Consider the following 22769-nt stretch of genomic DNA (forward strand, 5'->3'; position numbering starts at 1 on the left):
GCGTGTGCGTTCGTGCACGCATGTGTGGTGCGTGTGGTCGCGGCGGGGTGGACGCTGGGCGGAGGCCCGTTTCTGGGCTCGGCTCTGCCCGCTCTTGGTCCCGCAGCCAGTGCGGAGGGCACCGAGGGCGCGTTCGCGTGTGTCGCTGTGGGCACACGTGCGCTCCAGCCCCGCGCGTGCCTGGTTGCAGGTGCACGCGTGTCTCTGCGGCTCCAGCCTGAACCCGGGGCTGCGCGTGCGTTGGTCTGTGTGCGCGGGCGCTGCGACTCGGTACATGTGTGTTCACGTGCCTGAGTAGGTGCATGTGCAGACGTGTGTCCTTAGGTGAGAGTGTGCGCCTGCGCCTGGCCCTCCCAGCCCCGGCCGGGGGCGCAGGGCCCCCTCCCTCCCGGCGCCGAAGCGGAGTCGGGGCGGAGGCGCTGTCCGCGGTGCTGACGGCCGCGACCGGGCCGAGGGGGCTGGAGGCCGCCTCTGCAGAAGCTCTGTCTCTCGGGGGACCCCAGGCGTGGAGACAGGGAGAGTTGTGATCGACACTCACCCACTGGTGTGGGACTCCAGACCCAGGCATTGTCAGCCCTTCGGAGGCGGCCTTGTCGGGCTGCTGCACTGCGCGTCCCTCGCCAATTTTCCCTCCCCTCCCCCTCTGCTTTCCGGTCAGTCCTTAACCCATGCACTCCGTTCGAGTACATGATCCTGGCCACTATTATTGCCAACTGCATCGTGCTAGCCCTGGAGCAGCACCTCCCTGACGGGGACAAGACACCCATGTCTGAGCGACTGGTGAGTACTGTTGAAGGAGGGCCGAGGGTAGGGTGGGTGTGGGCTGTCTGTTCTGCCAACCTGTGGTTGGGCCCTGGTTGGCATGCTTCCTTCGTCAAGCAGGAAGGCCCCTCTTTCTCCTTTGGTTGAGGAAAAGGACAGAGCCCCATGGGGCTAACACTGCCCTCAAGATCTGGGACAACAGGTGGCCATCACAGCCCCTCATGGGGAGCATGGCCTGAGGGAGGTCATGGCAGCCACCCACTGGTCTGTCCTCTGCCACTAGTCCCCCTACACCCCACATAGACCCATGCAGGAGCACAGCATAAGGCTTCTTATCCAAGAATCGAAGTTGCAAACCTCGGATCTGAGAAGAAGGCATTTGTAGTGGTGGCAGGGATCCAGGCTCTGCTGAGTGCTGGCAAAGCGTGGGCTGGTCCCAGACATTCCCTTTGGCCCCTGTGGTGTGACCCTGCAGCTAGGATCAGTGATCTTTCATCCAGTCTCCCCTGTAGCCTGTGGGGACCACCCCTTCCCATGGCAGACCCCTGTGGGATCCTTGCTAGAAGCAGAGAGCCTGGAAGGGCCTAGGGTGCCAGGAGGGTGAGCTGTGAGTTAAGGATGGGAACCATGCCCCTCACCCAGAAGGAGACATTAGGTCAGAGGGAAGGGGATGGCTGGGAAAATGAGCACCACTTCAAAGGTGAGGATGTGGCACCTGCCTCAGCTTCCACTCGGAGCCTGGCCCCTTGGCTGAGCCTAGGTGACTGTGGCCTCCAAGCATCGCGAAGGCCCGGGGACTGCCCTGAGCCACCTGTCCTGAGGTCGCCCAGGAGACAGCCTCTCCAGGGGCGGGGACGGGCAACCAGTGGCTGTTCCCTCTGTTTCCACACTGGCAAGCTCTTCCTCTCCAACTTCCAGCTGGAGGAGCAGGGGACAGTGCGCGTTAGGTGCGTAGCATTGGGAGGCTTAGCCCTGGACTCCACTCCCCCCACCCTACCACAGCCATGGTGCCTAGCAGTAGGGGGTGGTTGGGCCAGGCTGCCCTGAAGGGTCCCACAGCTGGGCAGGAACAGGTAAGGGACACCCAGGGACAAGGGTTTCAAGGACAGATCATCTCTTTAAGCACAGCCTGGAAGGCCAGTGGGGTTTGCTGGTGGGAGTCGGGGGAGAGTAAGGACAAGCCCAGCAGGGAGATGCAGACTGCATTCCAGGGGTGAGATGCAGGGGTGACTCTGCTCAGGGACATTGCCTGCTGGGGTCCTTTGCTTTCTTGGGCCCTGCTTGCTCTCTCTGGTGAGGGTGGTGGGAGGGGGAGGCAGGAGGAGAGCCTGGGTTGTGGACAGTGTCTGATGCCAGCCTCTGGGTGTGGCCAGATCCCCAAGGGGCTTTGGGAAGGGAGAAGAGTGAAGTCTGGCCCAAGTAAGCCCAGAGGGGCCAGACTAGGGCAGAGAGCCAGTGTGGGGTTGGCTGAGTTTGGGTGACAGGGTGTCCGTCTGGCCTGAGATCCTACTCTGCCAGGGTAGGATGGCAGAGTTTGCTCTGGGACCTGGGAACTGAGCAGGCCTCCTGGGGGCAGACGGCTAAGTGGGGAAGGTTGACTGACCCCAGTCCTGCCCTCAGGCATAGCCTGCTCTCAGGATGGACAGAGGCCAGAGTACCAAGCCAGAGGCCAGAGTACTGAGCTGGCCTGGACCCGGGACAGGCACAGCTCTGGGCTCAGGCCTGAGAAGCTGATGCTGCCAGGAGTAGGCATGAGGCCTGTTTGCATGCCAGACCCTGTCTCTGAGGGGCTCTGCTTTGCACCCCCCCCCAACTTGGGGAGCAGCCTCTGGACAGAGCCCTTAACTTGTAGCCCTGGTTGTCTGCACACGAGCCCCCGGCTGCCTCCAGTCCTCAGCCTCAGCTGGTCAAGGGTGGGGCTGGGAGGAGAGGGATGTGGGTTGAGGGTCTTTGTTGGCTGGCTCTGGCCAGTCTGTCTCTGGAGCTGGGCCTGGCCTTTCCCTTTGATCCCGAGGCTCCTGTGCAAGTCTGTTTGCTGGGGTCCAGCCATTCCCCGGGTAGAAGGTCAGCAGCCCCTCTCCTCACGGACAGGACCCCGGAAACAGAGCTAGACTAGAGCCTTGAGGCCAAGAAAGGGGCCTCAGCCATGAGTCAGCATTGGGCAGCAGAGCAGCGGGCAGTGTGACCGAGATGCTCGGCCCCTGGGGTGCCGGCAGCTTCCGCCATCGCTGCTGCCAGGCAGCCTATGGGCTGGCTCCGTGGGGGTGGGACAAGGAGGTCAGGCAGAGGGCGGGGCCAGGTCAGGTGACCCAGACTTCCTGGGGGGAGCACCCCCTCCTCCCCAGGCCTCTCCCTGATGAGGCAGGGTCTTTCTGAAGGGCCAACCCTCCTGGGTTCCCAGCACCCCTTTCTTAAGGCAGCCCCCCCAGTGCGGACAGGCTGGCCCTCACACTGGCCTTCTGTGTCCAGCCTCTCCCCATCCTGCTCGTGGTCTGGCTGGCTCAGGGCCTTCACGGCCGCCCTCCCCGAGTGAGTGGTGCCTTCCGGCACCCGGCGTGTCTCTTTTGGGTCCCCGTGGACCATTGCGTTTGGCTGTCCGAGCGGGGAGGGTCAGTGTCAGTGAGCCATGAAGTGCACACCTGCCACACCTGCCTTATCTGGGCCAAGCCCCATGCTGCCTCACACCTGGGGCCCCGCCCCACTGCCTGCTGGGCAGGGCTCCTGCTGCACACTGCCCTCCCCGCCCAGATTTTGACAGGATGGTGCTGGGTGAACAGATGCCCCTGGTCGGTGCTGGAAAGAGGGTGATGTCCAGACCACAGTACAGGGTAGTCTGGAACCCAGGTTGGGCTCAGAGCCCCGCCAGGCTGGGACCCCAGCTCTGGGCCAGGCACTTAATCTCTCTGTGCCTCCGTTTCTACACCTTTAAAATGATGATATCACTTCAAACCAAAAAAACCAAAACCTAAACCCACTGCTGTCTGTCAATTCTGAGTCCTAGCAATCACGCAGGACTGGCTGGAACGGTCCGATAGGGCTTCTAAGGCTGTCAGTCTTTATGGAAGCAGACTGGCTGGTCTTTGGATAGCGGCTGGTACCTTTTGGTTTTTGCCTTCACCCCTGACCACCACAGGGCCTTACTTATTGCATAGGGTTGCTGAAAGGATTGCCTGAGTGGATTCAGGAAGAATTTGCATTGTAAACATCCAACAAATTTTGCTTTTATTATCATCATCCCATAAGATGGTGATTTTAACAGGACAAGACTTAGCAGAGATGTGAGGGGTGCCGTGCGGTGCCTTCCAGGTGTGGCTGGGACTTGGCTGACTATGTGGTTGGTGGGGCGTCAAGACCAGGCAGGGTGGCTGGAAGGAGTCTGGGACAGAGGGCGGACCCTGTGTGGTGGAGACACTGGCTGTGGCAGGAGGGTCCCATGCTGGCTGCCGTGCCCCTGTGCTGGGAGGACAGTGCTGACCCTCGCCTTTGCTTCCCGTCAGGATGACACGGAGCCCTACTTCATTGGCATCTTCTGCTTTGAGGCTGGCATCAAGATCATCGCCCTGGGCTTCGTCTTCCACAAGGGCTCCTACCTGCGCAACGGCTGGAATGTCATGGACTTTGTGGTGGTGCTCACGGGGTAGGTGTGCGGCGTGGCCTGGGGGGGCACACATGTGCCATCGACGAGGGCCTTAGTGGGGGGGATGCCCCTTCCCGAGAGGACCCATCTCACAGCAGCATTGTGGTCTTCCGTACGGCCTGTGCTCCGTGCCTCTACCGCCGGCGGCTGGGAGAGGCGCTTCTGTGTGTCCGTGCTGTGCCTCCTGGCAGCGTTGACCTCAGAGCTCCTCTGTGGCATTGGGGGTCTGTCTCTTCCAAGGAGGGGCTCAGTGTCCTCTCTGAACCACTTTCCTCCTCCAGATGGACCCTAACAGTTGTCAGCCAGCAGTTCCCCAACCAACCTGAAGATCCAGGGAGTGTGGCAGGTGTGGGCACAGCGCCCTCTGCCTCCTAAGCAGTCCCTGTGCCTCACTTTCTCTGTTTGTCTGATGGGTGTGGGGCTGCAGTGTTGGTGCTCTGTGGTGAGGTGGTGCTGAGTGCCAGGGGAGGCCGCCCCACACACCCTGCTCGCACCTCGGATCCTCAAGGGCCTGCTGTTGGCTCTTGGTCTCGTGGTCCAGGGAGGATTAGACAGGAAGGAGCCCCTGTGGCCCAGAGCCTTCTTTCTGAGGGTGGTGACTGGCCAGCGCCTTCTCTCTTGTTTGGGCAGAGGCTGCCCCGTGATCCCTGGTCTCTCCTGGCCCAGGTGAGGCCAGTGAGCTGGAGTCGAGGAGAAAGGAGGCAGCTCCGTGTGCTGCCAGCTTGAGAGAAGTGACTGGGTAGACTCCCCAGTGAGGCCGTTGCAGTGAGGCCCCAGCCACTTAACCCAAGGCCAGAGCCCTGGACCTCTGCCTGCCCCAGGCCTCGAGACCCTCCCTGTCCTGCTCTTTCTGCTGATGGCTGGCCCTGGCTGGCTTCTCAGCTGTGCAAGGGCAGCGTCTGGGGGCCTGGGGTCCACAGGAGACTCTGGTTCCCGGGGATGCCTGTGGCACGTGCAGCCCCCTCTGTGTTGGTTGCTCCCCGGAAGGGAGGATGTCTATTGTCTGTGAATCCATGAAGCTTTCCAACCTCAGGCTCCTCCCATAGTCCTTCGGCCACAGCCTAGCCTATCATCCCTGATGGGTTGTGAGGCTCTGAAGTTGAACTAACCGTATGTCCTGGCAACTCTGATTTTGCACTGTTTTCCATAAAGACCAGGAAAGGAAGGGATGACAGGGACTCAGACCCACAAGCACACATGCGTGCACACGCAGGTATCCCTTCTGGAGTGGGGCGCATGGTGTCACACCCTTGCCTGGGTACCTGTTGGGGTGAGTGTTTGTGGAAAAAGTCCTGGAGGTGCGGCGGAGGTGGAGGTGGTGGGGCCCCCGAGGACCCAGTTCCCTGTGGCTCTGTGGGCCCTGCCATGGTGTTGAGGAGTGTCACAGGCTGTTTACATTTCCCTCTCACCTCTAGACACAGGTCCCCTGAGAATAAGCTCGTCATCTTATTTTTCAGAGAGTCCCCAGAGCCCAGCAAGGGGCGGCACTGGGAGGGGTCAGGGAGTCACAGGCACTGGAGCTAACGGGGACGAGGCGCTGGGCCTCTGTGCTTGGGCCACCTGGGGGCTGGGTGGGACAGCAGCATTTGGGCTGCTTGGGGGCAAGGAGGGGGTACCCACAGCTAGCACTGGGCAGGACCCCTGGGTCTTCTGGTGCTCTTGGTGGGGGCACCCTGTGCAGCCCTCTGTCCTCTGGGGCTGACTGACCAACTTCTGGGCAGAGGTGAGGGTAAGACTGGCTAACCTTTCCGGGAGCCCCCTCAAGAGTTCTCTGCAAGAGGGGCCCAGGGCTCTTGGGGCCCTGACTCTGCCCCTGCTTGGGCTGAGGAGACTCCCTCTGCCCTCCCTTCCTCTGTCTTTGCTTCTGTCACTGTGGGTCCATCTCTCTCCATCTGGCTCTCTTGCCCCGGCTTCTGTCCCCCATCCCGCCTCTCTCTCTCCCCTCTCTCCTTCTATCCCCCTCCTCCCTCTCTCTCCCTGGCCCTTTTCTGAGCTCTAACTCTGTTTCTGTACTTCTTTCTGTCTTGCTGCCTCTGGTTCTCTGTCTCTTGTCTCTCTGCATTCTCTGTCTGTCTGTCTGTCTTTCTCATTCTTCCTCTGGCTCGTTCGCTCTCCTGCTGCTTCTCTCTTCCATGTCAGGGAGTTGCTTTCCTTCTGTGTCTGCAGCAGCAGGGCAGGATTGGTGCTGACAGTCTCCAGACCCCTTTCTCTCTTCACTCCATCCCCAGACGCAGCGTTGATTGGGAGGGGAATCCCTAGGTGTGGGGTATGTCTGTGTCCCTGGGCTCCAGTGTGGGCTGGGAGCCACTGTGTGTTGCTCCTGTGCGTGGCACACAGGGACATGTGAACCTGTGTGCTTTTGTGTGCATGTGTGTGCACATGTGCATGTATATGCTAGTGTGTATATGTGTGTACTGTGCACAAGAGTGAATGTGTGCATGTGTGTGCACATATGTGCATCAGTATATGTATGTACATGTGCATATGCACATGCATGTGTGCATCTGTGTGCATATGCACATGCATGTGTGCATCTGTGTACACATGCACCGACATCTGCACATGTCTGCACAGTATGCATGTGTGCATTGTGCATCTGTGCACCATGTGTGCATGTATATGCATATATGCTATGTACACCATGTGTGCATGTGTGTGCACATGTGCATCTGTGCACTGTGTGTCCACACATGTCAATCTGTGCACTGTGTGTGTCTGTGTACAAGTGTGGATCTGTGCATTGTGTGTGTGCATCTGTGTACCAGGTGTGTGCATCATGTGCATGTGTGTGCACATGTGCCTCTGTGCACTGTGTGTGCATGCACATGTGCCTCTGTGTACCGTGTGTGTGCACGTGTTCATCTGTGCACTGTGTGTGTGCACATGTGAATCTCTTTCCCATGGGTGTGGGTGTGTGCATGTGTGCACCATGTGTGTATGTGTCCCTCTGTGTACCATGTGTGCAGGTGCATGCATGTATGTGATGGAGGGAGGTACTGGGTCCTGTCCTGGGGTGAGTGAGTCTTGGCCTGGAGGGAGTCCAGGCAAGAACCCCACCCCTCCTGAGCTGAGGTCCCTGTGGAGAGCCTTTGGGGCTTGTTTGTTGTTACCTTGTTGTTTTTAATTAGGGTTCATTTAATTGGATGTGGAGGGGTGGAGGACATTGCTCCTGGTCGCTGTGGGAGGCCCTGCTGCTAGCAAAGCCAGCCAGTCCCCAGGGCCAGCGGGTCTCCTTTGCTTATGGGGTGGGTGTGGAGAAGCTGAGTGGGTCTGTGCTCTTACCCCGCCTCAGGAAGCTCCTGGCTTCGCTGGGCCATTTTTCTCTGCCGCAGGGCTCTGGCAGAGCTCTGACAGTATTTCCTGACTGGTCTCCACTGTGCAGGGTGGAGTGGCTGAGCCTGGCTCAGCTTGGTGGGCAGCTGCAGCCCTGGCCAGATGGGACCACTGCCAGAGGGTTAGTGGGGAGCCAGGTGTGGGGGCCAGACTGGGTTGAGGATCCTGTGCAGACCCTGGGGGTGTGTCTGAGGCTGCAGGCGGGTTGAGGCTGCTAAGAGGAGAGCAAGCTGGCCGAGCCAGCCTGTGGTGACCACCAGAAGCTTAGTCCCTTGGGTTGGGAGGGGAACACAGTGGTGGGGCTCCCTGTCCCCAGCTTACCTCACATTCAGGAGAAGGGCCCTATTCCACGTCTGTGGCCGACTTGGTCATTTGTCCTCACAGTGGATTTTTGAGATGGGGAGGCTCTCCCTTCCTCCCTCCCTCCCTCCCTCCCTTCTTCTGGAACATTCTGTGCCGTATATGGTGCCAGTCTGAGTCTGTGGCCCCTTCCCACAGAGAGGGCTGCAGGGAGTGGTCTACGGGAGGCGCTGTGGTGTGGAAGGCTCTGGTGACCCCACTTCTGAGCCTGCCTCACCCCAGGCTGTGCTCTGAAGGGTGCTGGGGGCGCGGGTGCACCCTGAGTCAAACATTAACAGCTGAGGGCTTTGTCCAGCCTCTGCCCCCAACTCTCCTTGCCTTTACCCACTGTTCCTCCAGCCGAGTATCATTGGCTGAGAGTGGCCTTAGTGAGAAGGTCAGGGATTGAGGAGCAGGCAGGTGCCATGAACAGAAAAGTCGGAAGCAAAGGAGGAGGAGGGCTGGTGTGAGCCGTGTGGGGACCGGGACAAGGCCCCAGTGAGCTTGGAAGGGGAAGTGGTAGATTGGATGGACTCTGGAGGCTGACCCCTCTTCTTCCTCTTCCTTTCCAGAGCTACCTCTGCCCAGCCAGTCCTTGCCTGTGCACTGCCTTTAACTCTCCTTCCTGGGGAAGCCCCCACCCTGGCCTTTCCCTGAGGGGCCCATTGATTCCAGGTGGGATTAGAGCAGGGACAGCAGGCCAGGGTTCCATCAGAGCCTTGGTGTCCCCAGATCCCAGAGCCCTGTGTGTCCCCAGATCCCTGGTGTCCCCAGATCCCAGGGTGTCCCCTGATCCCAGACTCCCAGTGTCCTCCAGATCCCAGGGTGCCCTCAAATCCCAGGGCCCTGGTATCCCCTCAGGTTCCAGGTCCCCAGTGTCCTACAGATCCCGAGGTGTCCCCAGATCCCAGGGCCTTGATATCTCCAGATGCCAGGGTATCCCCAGATCCCAACATGTCCCCTGATCCCAGATCTCAGGGTGTCCCCCAACTCCAGGGCCCCAGGTGTCCCTAGATGCCAGGATGTCCCCAGATCCCAAATCTCAGGGTATCCCCCAATCCCAGGGCCCCAGTGTCCCTGCCCCCATCAGGGCTCTCCACAGTCCTCACAGACAGCTGAGAAATAAGCTCAGGCAGGTGACTCCCACGAGAGCATTTCCAACCACAGCTTCTCAGTTTACTCCATGTTAGACTGGGATTTCTTTCCAGGACATGTAATTAGAGCTCAGGTCCCTCCTGTCCTGGACGAGGGCCTCCCGTGAAAAGAGAGTGTGCATGGCTGCTCCGGGGAGGGAGTGGGGCCAGAGGTCAGACTGAGAGCCCGTAGCCAATGCTGGCCCTGAGCCTCCTAGGCCTGGTTGCAGCCATGGGGCGAGCAGCTGTCTCCTCTCTGCTACTTGGGCATGTGGCAGATGCTTGGTTTGGGGGTGGCGTAGCAGCAGGAGCTTCCTGGGGGCTGGGGCAGCTCAGCAAGAGCCAGGACAGGTAGACACCACAGGTATCCAGCACCAGGTGAGCAGTGACACCCCAGGTGGGCTCACAGGGACATGGTGCCTCGCTGGGTTGACCAGCCACGTAAGATCTGAATTTGGGGTGACCGATGCCGTTGTGTGTGTTTGAGGGTAGACTGGCTATAGCCCATGCCCAGGCAGTGCAGACCGTGGTCCTGTGTCTGACTGTACCCTTCCCCACAGAGGCCCGAGCTGCACCCTCAACTCTTCCTCGGTCCCCGTGCCCTGTGGCTGTGGTCCTGCATGCTTGGTTAGCTTGGGGGTTTGTTGGAGTCTCTGATGTCATGTCAAGTTAAGGGTTTTCTGGGGTTGTCTCTGCTGTTGAGTCAGGTTGGGGACTTGCTGGGGGGTCTCCATTGCCCAGTTAGGGGGGCTACTGGAGGTGTCTCCAACTGGGAGTTGCTGGGGGTATCTGGTGCCTGGTGGGAGGCTTGCTGGTGGCCTTATGAGTAGAAGAGGACTGTGTTGTCCTCCTCCACTCGAGACTGGAAATGATCTTTGAAGGTTCTCCCAACCAGTGGCTGGGGCCAGTGAGAAGGGGGCTGTGTTGTGACAGGGATCCAGGGCCTGTGAGGGCCCAGGAGCAGCTGAGGGCTTTCAGGGTCACTCCTTGGTGTCTCAGAATGCTGCTGGCACGGGACCCTGTAGCCCTGGGGCCTGTGGTGTCACAGAAGCAGGGCTGGGCCCCGTGCCTGCCTGGGTTGTGGCTGCAGGAGTGCCACACTGTCTGACTGTAGGGGAGTGAATGTGGGGTGGGGGGAAGTGATGAGGCTGCTGGAGGCAGGCTGTCTCCCGGGGTCCTGTGTGGCCAGGGCCCTGAGGTGGGGCTGTGGCTATGTTACATGCAAGGGGCCCTTGGATACATGTAGAAGACCTATAGTAGGCGTGTCTCCCGCTCCCTTAGTCTCTGCCCTCTTCTTTGTCTGGATTAGAATCCCTTACTCTCTCCTTGAAGCCAATCAGGCCCCTCCTGGGCCCTTGGCACCCACCCACCCCTTCACACACAAGAGGACACCCTAATCCCAACCCTGTGGGAGTGGGAGGGGTCCAGACTGCCCCACCTTAGAGGGAGCCCGCGTCCCGTCCTGTCAGAAGCCGCACCTCCACGTCCCCGGCTTTGGTCCTGTGGCATCATGACTGCTGGTGTGGTGTGGGCCTTCACCTGCTGCTCACTGCAGGCCAGAGGGGTCCTTCCGGGCTTCAGTGTCCCCATGGGCTTGGTGGGAACCTACAGACCGGCTCTGGCTGCTTTGTTCAGTGGATGTGGCCTGTGCTGGGGTGCAGCTCTGTGGCTCCAGGGTGCTGGTGAGGCCTCTGGTTTTATCCTGAGTGAGCTGGGAGGCCCTTGGAGGCTGTCCCGTGAGTGTGGCAAGGTGGGGTTAGGAGACCCTTGTCTCCTAGCCCCCCACCGATGAGGGCAGTAGAGGGCCTCCTCTCTTAGGGGCCTGACTTTTCAGTGGGTGAGGGGTGCCCACAGTGGGCCTGTTTGACCTAGGGAACCTTTGGCATGCAGTGGGCACTGGACCAGGTGGTCTGGCGCCGAGGGGCCAGGGAGGACTGCAGCCTTGCTCCTGATGGGGGGGGGGTGGGCACCTGGGTACATGGGGGTCTGCCTCAGGGTTCAGCTCCTTCCTGCTCAGTTCCTGGCCTCCACCTCCTCACCCCCTCCCTGTGGCACTGGAGGTGCAAATTCACACTGAGGTGACAGTGAAGCTAATGGCTTCTCTGCTTACTGGGAGCCAAGCTGTGAGGGGGGCAGGCTTGCTGGTTGACTGGAGGCGGGCTGCTGGGTTCAGGCCAGCCTGGCCCCATGGGATGCGTGCTCCTGCCCTGCCCATCAGGAGGTGCTCTGGGCTCCTTGGCCGCACCTGGCTGTGCAGAGCAGAGGCCCCAGAAGTGGACGGGGCAGGGCTGCATTCCCTTTGGGGCCTCCACCCCCTTTGAGGCCTTCCTTCCGGTCCTCTCCACTCTGCGGCCAGGCCCAGGTGTCAGGGACACAGTGTCCCACCCCTCTGGTCCAGCACCCCACTTCTTACCCCACTACCCCCTACTCCTGGGCTCCGCTGGCCTCCCCCCTCCCATCAGCCTGCCCTGCCCCCACCTTGGCCTGCCTTCCAGTGGGCTGCACCTCTCTGCCCAGCCCCACACCGCTGCCTTACAGTGCTCCACCCCACCCCATCCTTCCCTTCATCTCCACCTCTCCCTCCGGCCCCACAGTTGGCCCAGCCCCTTCTTTGGGCCCCTTCATCCTCTGTGTCCCTCCTTCCCCCTAGTTTTCAGCCCAGTGGGTGCTCACCAAACAGGTGGTTGAAACTGAGCTGGGATGTGATCCCAGGCCTTGGGGATGGGGTAGCGTGCAGAGTCAGGCCCCTGGCCATGTGGCCCCCCTGGCATCCTGCTGTTTCCAAGCCCCGTGGGCTCCCATCAACTATTTTTGGGGTCCAGCATCTCCTTCACTCCGTCTGCCACTGCAAGGCCTTCCTCAGTGTTCTCCCCAGCAGCTTTAGGGCCTGATCTTCCGGCCCCTGGGTCTGAGCATGGCAGGTGGGTCCTGTGGAGGCTGCAGGAGGCAGGGACTGTGTTGGGGGATCCCTTGAAGGACCCTTCAGCAAGGCTCTCCCCCTCTGCCCAGCCCAGCCCTCATTCTGACAGTGTGCTATGGGAGAGGCAGTGAGCAGCTTCCTTTCTCCTCATCAATCCTGGGCTCTGCACTAGGCAGATTTGAGGCTGACAGTGAGGGGAAGGCCACTCAGTTTCCACAGGAGTAGCAGGTGCTCCCAGAGATACACTGGGCCTGAGGACACCCAGGCAGCTTGGGGATGGGACAGATATGGGGCAGCCAGTCCCGCCACCCCTCCTCGGCCGCCTCCTGCCCTGGGCCTAGCCTGGTGCCGAGCGCTGCCTGCACTCCAGGAAGAGGCTTTCTCCAGGGGCAAGTTCCCTCCTCCAGTGGTGCATAGCCTCCTGTGCTTTCTGGGGTCTGGAGCCTGGGAATGAGGGGTGGATGACGTAGGCTGCTTGCAGAGCCCCTGTCTTAGTTCTCTAGTGCTGCTTACAGAAATGCTACATGTGGATGGCTTCAACAGACAGAAATTACCCTCTTACACTCTTAATTCAGAGTGCCAACTCTAGAGGAAGATTAAGCTAGAAGTGCCAGTTCAGAGCACTGGCTTTAGGGGCTGGATGGAGGTTTCTTGACCCTGGGCTTCAGCTCTGCCTTCCAGGCCCACTGGAGCTAGCTGGAAGCCTCTCTTGACTCATGCAGCTGCTGAGGCTGATGAACTCAAGATCGGCAGGTAAAATGGCAGATTGTTGTGAAGGCAACAATCCCAGGACCCGCAGGCAACATGGCAGGCCAGTGGTTCAGGCCCAGGAACAAACGGAGCTGCTCACTGGACCAAATGCAGAGTGCTTTCCATGTATACCAGGAGCAGGCCACACCGTGAAGGCAACGCTCCTTCAACTGACTAACTGCTCATAGCAGATTCCAGCATGCAGGTGATTACACTATGTCTGATCTCATCATGGGGAAGAACTACAGCCAGTTGCCAAGCCACTTGAAACCATGGCCCAGCCAAGTGGACACACGGCCTTAGCTACTGCACCCCCCAGATTCTTCACCAGAGCTGGCAAGGACAGGGCAGAGGGCTGCATGGGGAGTGGAGACATTAAAGGATGAAAACGAAATGCCTTCATTCTGGGAAGAGGTTCTGACCTGCCCCAACAAACAGAACAAGGAAATAGTGCTCGGCTTCAAGGGACTCTGAATCAGGGAGAGAGAACTGCAGAATGGCAACAACGAGTCGTATAGGGTGGGCAGACCGCCTGCCTGCCATCCCTGTCCATCCCTCTAGCCATGTGGGCTGCCAGCCACTGTGAACTGAAGTATGGTCCCTGAACAGGCACCTGCTTCCCTAACCACCACAGCCCCTGCCTGCACAGAGACAGGACCTCATGCTTCTGCTCGAAAGTCAACGAGGCAGAACTCCCCAGGGGTCTGTTTGGAGTGTGCCAGCACCTCCCCTACCCAGACACTGTCGCCTGCAAGCCTGTGGTGAATTCCACAGAAGGTCCCTGCAGTGGAGTCTGCTCTCATAGCCAACGCTCTGTCAGCCTCCCTGTGTACCCCTTAGCTCAGGCCTCTGAAACTAACAGGACAGACTACCCTGGAGATCGGTTTGGGTCTGTCTGCTCCCCCTTCCAATTGACACTGAGCACTGCTGACTGAGGCTGGGTGTGCTAGAAAGAACAGGCATCTTGAGTGGAGGCTACACCCACAGCCAGCATACTATGCGGTGAGCTCTGGTAGCAACAAGGCAGACCTCTGTGGGGGTCCATTCAGAGTGTGATGACTGGTAACTGTCAGCTGCTGACTGACACCACCTTGTACAGAAGATTCCCTCCAGTGGAGTTAGAAGGTGGATTACCTCAGTGGAACCTGCTCCCTCAACCGTCACAGCACCATGGGGCTCTGAAACCAAGACAGTCTGTCAGAGGTCCTTCTGGGGGTGCCAACTCTTCCTCTCCTGGAACAGAGGGAAATCTGCCTGTACTCCCCCTGAATGACAGCTCAGATGTAAGCAGCCCCCACAGAGCAGAGCAGGAAGCTGAGGGCAAAGCCAGGGGACAACACCCACCCAAAGGGGGCTTGCTGGGTGCAAATTTTCCCACTAAAATCATGGTTGCAGAAACAAAGATCCCAAGGGACTGATACAGGTTTCCCTTGCTATTGTAGACCTTTCCGACAAACCCTTTCATAAGCCTAAAAGACATAAAGTAAAGATGCAGTTACCATTAATTTATATGGGAAAAAAATTAAAATGTTCCAGACCCCCAAATAATCTACCAACTTATACTAAATAACGCGTAAGACCTACACTAACACGAGCATCTAGTGTTCACAGACGCAGGCCGAGCTGTGCCAGGTTGGTGCTGAGATGCTGAGGGTAGTTCTTGGGAGCAGTTTGTGCACCACTCACAGTGCTCCAGCTGCTGTCGCCTTTGGAACGCCTTGCTGGAGAACAGGCACTGAACGCTAGTTTCACTTTTTTCTGAAAGTGAAAATCCTCTTGAGGTTTCTTTCAGTTAGCAAAAATAGGTTCTTTTCTCTTCTTTTTTATCGTACAGCGTTTGTCGTTGGTACCTAGGCACCATCCACTTCTTCTGGTCTCAGGATCACATAGGCTGTGGTGCTTGTGGTCCAGTAGTCTTTTGGCCTGTTTCCGTGCATCTTTGATTTTCTTCACGCTTCTGTGCTGCAGGTGAGGAAAGGCCAATAGTTGCATCTTCGGTGGCTGCTCACAAGCTTTTAAGACTCCAGTTGCTACTCACCAAAGTAAGATGCAGAACAACATTTTTGTACACCAGATTGTGCCAAAAGCTTGATGTCCTCTGTGACCGTTGTCCCCAGCCTGCAGGCCCAGTGACTTGCTCCTTCAGGGTGCTTAGCTGTGGCTAAGAAGTTATTCTGACTTTGGCTCCTGTTAGGTTTAAACTGCATATGGACATATTTATAGCACACACAGATACATATGTAGGAATATCATCTGCCAAACCCATATGTGGTTATGGGTATATTCCACTTTGCCTACGCGTACCTGATCTTGCCTGTCTACCTATGCTCATAGGTTGGTGTTTGCTGTTACTGTCAGTGTCGTGCATCTGCAGTGGTATTTGCCCTTGTTGTCTGTGCTTCACGTGCACCTCTCTGTGTCTTCCTTTTCCTTTGTGATACCATGCTAGTCACCTGCTTTTGTTGTGTTGCTTTTCCTTCACCCATATCAAACCTGCCTCTTAACTATCCATTTTCCCTCCTGTCCCCTCCCCTCCCATCCCTGGTAACCAACAAAGAAAATTTCCTTCCCTGTGTAAACCTTTCCTTACTTTTTTATAATAATGGACTCACACAATATTTGCCTTTCAGTGATTGCCTTATTTTACTCAGCAGAATGTCCTCCAAGTTCATCCACATTATGAAGTGATTCGCTGATTCTTTATTATTCTTTAGTGTTACATCAGAGGGAAGTTGGGCAATCTACTTCTGTAGTGATACCGCCTTGGAAACCCAAGGAGGGTTGCTATGAGTCAGGTCTGACTCGCTGGCACATAACAACAACAACAACAACAGTATCCCATTGTGTGTATGTACCAGGGTTGTAATGTAGGTCTTTCTTAAAGTGAAGTGGTATAAAGCAAACTTTTGAGAAGTGGGGAATACTTGTAACCAGAGAGCAAGGACGGTGCCCCCTGGTGGAAAGAGTGATCAGGACATGATATCTGCCTGACTGGTGATGCTTGATGGTGTACAAACTGACGACAGTGTGTTCTCTGGTGCATTTGGAGAGAGAAATTCGAAAACCAAGACATGAAACTTTCAAATCTGAATTGAACCATAGAGGGAGAGGAAATGGTAAACAAAGGCTGAACACTCTGCCCACCTAAGAGTTTTTGGCAGAATGTAGTGTGGACAAAAATATCAAATACTGGGAAAAACTGAAAAAGTTAACACTCTTGAAAATTCCAGTGTTCCAACAAAATCACAAGACAGACAAAGAACAGAGAAACAAAGGCCTGTCCAAATGAACATGACAGATGGACTGAAGCACAGCAGGGGATGATCAAATAATGAAAAAAGGAGGGAAGTGTATGAAACAGCAACATTAAATGTAATTGAAGAACAAAGGGAAAACACAGACCAAAAGCTGAAATAAATAAATACATATGAGAACAAATGAAGGTATAAATAAAGACATTGCAAAGGAAAGGGACAGTAGCTAAAATGAGAAACAATAGAAGGGTTTACCAACAGTTTAATAAAGCAGAAGAAAGAATCAGCAACTTAGAGGATATACAGTTCACTGTTGTTGAGTCTGATCCAACTCACAGCGACCCTTCCTTGAGTTTCTGAGGCGGTATCTCTACAGAAGTAGATTGCCTAGTCTTACTTCTGAGGAGTGGCTGGTGGGTTTGAATCACCAGCCTTCTGGTTAACAGTCAAATGCCTTAGGCACTATGCCACCATTAGAGGGTAAGAAATCTAAAATTACAAACACTGAAGAGCAACAAGAATGGAGGCTCAAGAAGGCTGAACATAGTTTAATGGAATTGTGGGACAGCATCAAGAGACCTAACATATACATCATGGGAGTTCCAGAAGGAGATGAGAGAGAGAAAGGGCCAAAAGAATATTTGAAGAAAAATTCCCCAATTTAACAAAGGACATGCGTCTACAAATCCAAGAAGGTCAAAAAACCCCAAGCAGGAGAAAGTCAAAGAGTTCTACACCAAGACACATCATAATTAGGTTCTCAAAAAGTAAAGATCAAGAGAGAATCCTGAAAGCAGTAAGAGAGAAGCAGACAGTCACATACAAAAGATCCCCAATAAGATTAAGTACTAGTTTCTTCTCAGAAACATTTGGAGGCCAGAAGACAACGGAACAGTATACTTAAAGTACTGAAAGAAAAAAAAGTCAACCGAGAATACTCTACCCAGTGAGACTACCCTTCAAGAATAAAGGTGAGATCAGGACGGTCCCAGACAAACAGGAGCTGGGAGAGTTCATATCCACTAGACCAGCTGCTCAAAAAATACTGATGGGAGTTCTGTAGGGAGAAGGGAAAAGACACTAGAGAGTAACTCAAAGCTGTACCGAAAAAGAAAGATCCTTGATAAGGGGAAATGCATAGACAAGTCCAAGGGCTAGTGACAGTGTATTCATGCTTGATAATTCTAAGTGTTTTGTCCTTCATGTTTTTAAATAAGTACATAAAAAACAAGAATAGAATTGTGTTACGGGGCCCCTGAAATATAAAGACATAGTTGGTGATTGTTGTTGTTGTTGTTGTTATTTGCCGTCGAGTCAGCCCTGACTCATAGCAACCCCTCCTTGGGTTTTCGAGGCAGTGTCACTACAGAAGTAGGGAAAGAGGGGAATGGTACAGATAAGGAGTTTTTTGTATATTACACCGAAGTTCAGTTGGAAACAACTTACTCTAGAATACTTTAAATATAAGCTGTTAAATGTATTATTCATAGTAAGCACTAAGAAAATATATTTTAAAAAACATGCAAAAGGAAATGTGAAGGGACCAAAAAAGCTCCCTACAATAAACCAACAAAACACAAAAGCAAGCAGTACTAAAGGACAAAGAGAAAGAAGCTTAACACGCACAGAAAACAAATAGAAAATTGGCAGAAGTAAGTCACTTCTTACCAGTATTTGCAGTGAATGCAAATGGACAAAATGCTCCAATCAAAAGGCAGAGAGTAGTAGAATGGATAATAAGAAAAGAAAAATATGATCCAACTATTTGCTGTTTACAAGGATCACACCTTCAACCCAAGGACAACAGTGAGTTGGGTGTGAAAGGAAGGAAGAAAATATTCCACCTGAAGAGAGCTGGAGTGGCAATCTTAGTATCAGAGAAAGTCCAGTTAAGACAAACCTGTTAGAGGGTATAAAGATGGACATTGTATAGTAATAAAAGGGCCAATTAATCAGGACAATTTAACAGTCATAAATATATAGGCATCCAACACTGGGGCACCTAAATACAGAAATCAAACATTGGTAGAATTGAAAGGAGAAATACACACCACTACAATAATAGCTGGAGACTTCAGCCCACCACTTTCAGTGTTGGACAGGACATCTGGAAAGAAGACCAACAAGGAAACATAGGACCTGAGTGACACTATAAACCAGCTGGACTTAGCAGACATTATAGAACACGCCACCCAATAAACAGCACAATGTGCATCATACTCCAGTGCACATGGGTGATTCTCCAGGACAGACCACATGTTAGGTCACAAAGCAACTCTTGATCAATTCAAAGAGGTTGGAGTCAGAGGTGGTTTTCCTGACCACAATGGAGTGAAGCTAGAGAACAATAACAGGAAAACACCTGGAAATTAAACAAACCCACTGCTGTGAGGTCAATTCCAATCTTAGTGACCCTGTCGTAAAAGTAGAACTACCTCATAGGGTTTCCAAGGCTGTACATCCTTATAGAAGAAGCAGACCTCTTTCTTCTGCAGAGTTTAAACTTCCAACCTTTATGTTAGCAGCTGAGCTCTTTAACCACTGTGCAACAATTAAACTACAAATGGGTCAAAGAAGAAACCAAAAGAGAAACCATCCATTTCCTAGGGTCAATGAAGATGAAAGCACAGCACACCAAGGCTTATGGGGTACAGTGATGGCAGTACTTGGGGAGAAATTTGTAGCAGTGCATGCATGAAGAAAGATAAAAGATCTCAGATCAACAGTCTAACTTGACAACTCCAGGAACTAGAAAGAGAAGAGAAAACTAAGCCTAAACCAACCAGAAGAAAGGAAAACAAAGATCAGAGCAGAAATAAATAAAATTGAAAACAGAAAAAACAATAGAAATCCATAAAACTGGAAGTTGGTTCTTTGAAAAGATCAATAAAACTGATCAACTTTTAGCTAGACTGACAGAAAAGATGCAAATAACCAAAATAAAAAATGAAAGTGGGAATGTTACAATTGACCTAACAGAAGTAAAGAGAATTATGGCAGAATATTATGAACAACATATGGTGACAAACCAGATAACCTGGATGAAATATTCTCAGAAGCACAACCTACCCAAACTGACTCAAGAGCAAACAGAAATTCCCAACGGGTCATAACAAGTGCAGAGATTGCATCAGTGATGAAAAATCTCACAGCACAAAACAGTCCTGGACCAGACGGCTTCACGGGGGAATTCCACCAAACATTTAGAGAAGAATTAACACCAATGCTGTATAAACCTTTCTGACAGACAGAGGAGGAAGGAGTGTTCCCTAATTCATTCTATGAAGCAAACATAACCCTGATACCCAAACCAGACAAAGACACCACAAAAAAAGAAAACTGCAGGTGATCTCTCTTACACATACAGATGCAAAATTCCTAAACAAAATATTAGCCAATAGAATCCAAGAGCATATTAAAAGAGCCATACACTATGACCAAGTGAGATTTATTCCAGGAGTGCAGGGATGGTTCAATATAAGAGAATCAATCAACAACATACACAGCATCAACAGAACAAAGGACAAGAACCACAGGATCATCTCTATGGATACAGACAAAGCATTTGACAAAAGCCAACACCCCCTCTTGATGAAAACCCTAAAAACACTGGGGCAGAAGAGAAATTCCTCAGTATGATTCAGGGCGTATGTGCAAAGCCAGTGGCCAACACTGTACTTATAGAGGAAGACACTGTTCTCATAGAGGAAGACTCTCGAAATTGGGAACAAGACAAGGGTACTCTCACCACTTCTACTCAATTATTGCATTAGAAGTCCTAGCCAGGGCAATAAGACAAGGAAAAGAAAAGTTATCCAGGCTGGAAAAGAAGAAGTGAAATTACCTATCCATGGATTATATGAGCCTCTATAGAGAAAATCCCAGAGTCCACAGAAAACGTTTAGAGCTGATAGAGGAATTTCACAGAATTGTTGGGTAGACGGTCAACAAACAAACTTCAGCTGGGTTTCTATCCACTAACAATGAGAAATATGAATGGGAAATTAGTGTAGCAATTCCATTTACAGTAGCATCTAAGAGAAAAAAAACCTAGGAGTAAGTCTAACCCATGACATGAAGGACTAATACAATCAAAACTATAAAACACTGCTGAAAGAGGTTAAAGAACACTTAAATGGAAAGAGTTCCATGTTCATGGATTGGAAGACTTAATATTGTTAAGATGTCAATACTACCCAAAGCTGTTTATAGTTTCAATGCGATCCCCATCAAAATTCCAACAGCCTTCTTTACAGAAATAGAGAAATTCAAGAGGCCTTGAATAGCTGAGGCAATGTTGAAAGAGGAGAACAAAGTAGGAGGACTCACTTCCTGATTTTAAAACATACAGGCAGTCCCTGGGTTGTGAACGGCCAACTTACAGACAGCTCCTGCTTGCTCTTGTATGTTATGTAAATTTTCTCTCACTTTGAAATGATGGAAACAACCCCTAATCACAACAAATTCTTCATCAAGATCACCTTCACTTGCTGAATGTACAGCTTTTAAATCACTGAAAAGGATTTGAGCCTTTTCTTGCACTAAAGCAAGGCTGACTAAGAACTGTATGCATCTGTTCCAACTCACCTACAAATTCCACTTAAAGACACAGTTAGGAATGGATTTTGTTTGTAACCTGGGAACTGCTTGTACTGTACGAGTACAGTTATCAGAAAAGCTTGGTACTGGTATAACAACACACATATAGACCAATGGTATAGAACTGAGAGTCCAGAAATAAATCCACACATCTAGGGTCAGCTAATGTCTGACAAGGATGGTAAGTCCATTTGATGGGAGAGAAGTGTTTTGGTTACCTATTGCAACTCTGACTGGAATATATACCACAAATGGAATGATCTTAACAAATAGGAGTTTATTCTCTCACAGTTTAGAGGCTTTAAGTCCAAGTTCAAAGTGCCAGACTCTAGGGGCTGTGTGAAAGACCTTCGACCTTGGGCTTCAGCTCTACCTCTTGCTCCCAGCCCACTGAAGCTAGAGGCATCTCTTCACTCAGGCAGCTACTGGCTGCTGAGGCTAACAAGCCCAAGGTCGACAAATAAAATGGCATAGTCCTGATGTTACCAAACCACATGGCAGGCCATTAACTCAAGTCCATTGTAAGTCCCAAGGTTGGCAGAGCATGACAGGCTGCTGAACAATGACATGGCTACATGCAGAGTCCAAGCATGCCATAAGCTAGTTAGAGACCATACCCCAAGTTTCTCCTTATAGTCACGAAACAGACCATATCCCTAGGGCAGCTTACTCAGCTGCTCACAGTAGATTCCACCATGGAGTTGATTACCAGTCTCATCATGGGGAATACTGCATCCAGCTGCCCAGCCACTCAACCAGGCCCAGCCAAGTTGACACACAAACGTAACTACCACAGAAGGGTCTCTTTGATAAATAGTGCTGGGAAAATAGGATTTGCACATGCAGAAAAATGAAACAGGATCCATTCCTCACACCATACACAGAAAAATATTAAAAATGGATTAAGGACCTAAAGTTGCAAACTAGAATTATAAAGTTCTTAGAAGAATAAGCAGGAGCAGTGCTGTCAGGCATAGCTTTTAACGATGGATTATCTAGTATAATAACCAAAATACAAAGAGCAGAAGATAAAGTAAATGGGATCCAATAAAAATGAAAAACTTCTGTTCATCAAAAGAATTTACCAAAAAAGTGAAAAGACAAGCTACCACCTGGGAGAATATCTTCAGAAGCCATATATCTGACAAGAATCTAATAACCAAAATATATATAAAACTTTGACAAATTAACAACAAAAAGACAAATAACCCACCCATAAAATGGGTGAGGGACTTAAACAGACATTTCACCAAAGAGGACATTTAGATGGCCACCAAACACAAAAAGATGCTTAATGTCACCAGCCATCAGAGAGATACAAATCAAAACCACAAAGAGACAACCATTTCACTCCCAGGATGATTGAGATTTTTTAAAAAACAAACAAAACTCTAGGAAGTAACAAATACTGGTGAGGATGTGTGGAAATTGGAACCCTTATCTTGCTGGTGGGAATGCTGTTGTGGAAAACCATGGCAATTGCTCGAAAAGTAAAATAGAACTACGGTATGACCCAGCAATTCCACTGCTAGATGTACCCAAGAGACCTGAAAGCAGAGACTAAAAGAGAGACTTGGACACCGGTGGTTGTTTGTACACTCTTCACAGTAGCCAAAAGGTGGAGGCAACCCGAGTGGCCGTCAGCAGCTGAGCAGATAAACAACATGTGACACACACATACAATGGAATACTACTTAGCTAGCAGAAGAAAAGAAGTCCTTTTCTTTTTTCTTTTTAAATTTTATTGTGATTTGGGTGAAAGTTTACAGAGCAATTTGATTTTCCGTACAGCAGCTCACATACTCTTTGTCTCGTGACATTGACTGCAATTTCCCACAGTGCAACAGCTCCCCTCCCACTTCCTCCCCATAGTTACCTCTTTCCTGTGTCCTTCCCTCCATGCACTCTTGCCCCCTGAGCTGTCTCCCTGTGTACACACAGCCCTTCTATTCTCCCATGATGTATCTCTCCAAGGAGTGTATCTACCTAATGTAAATGTTCAGCTCATATGCCTGTCTTTTGTTTGGCTGGAAGGCACAAGA

The 22769-nt window shown here is 52.5% G+C and overlaps 1 protein-coding gene across 1 annotated transcript in view; it reads left to right on the plus strand.

The window, feature by feature from the left end:
- The first annotated feature begins 20 nt into the window (after positions 1 to 20).
- CACNA1B (calcium voltage-gated channel subunit alpha1 B) overlaps positions 21 to 22769 on the plus strand; it is a 278427-nt gene continuing 255678 nt past the window's right edge. The window contains exons 1-4 of the mRNA XM_007947083.1: positions 21 to 27; positions 107 to 235; positions 659 to 780; positions 4260 to 4399. Coding sequence (XP_007945274.1) covers positions 21 to 27; positions 107 to 235; positions 659 to 780; positions 4260 to 4399 — 398 coding nt within the window. The remainder of the gene's footprint in view (positions 28 to 106; positions 236 to 658; positions 781 to 4259; positions 4400 to 22769) is intronic.

Source organism: Orycteropus afer, unplaced genomic scaffold (genome assembly GCF_000298275.1).
Source record: "Orycteropus afer afer isolate SDZICR_OR568_19922 unplaced genomic scaffold, OryAfe1.0 scaffold00174, whole genome shotgun sequence".
NCBI classification, from domain to species: Eukaryota; Metazoa; Chordata; class Mammalia; order Tubulidentata; family Orycteropodidae; genus Orycteropus; species Orycteropus afer.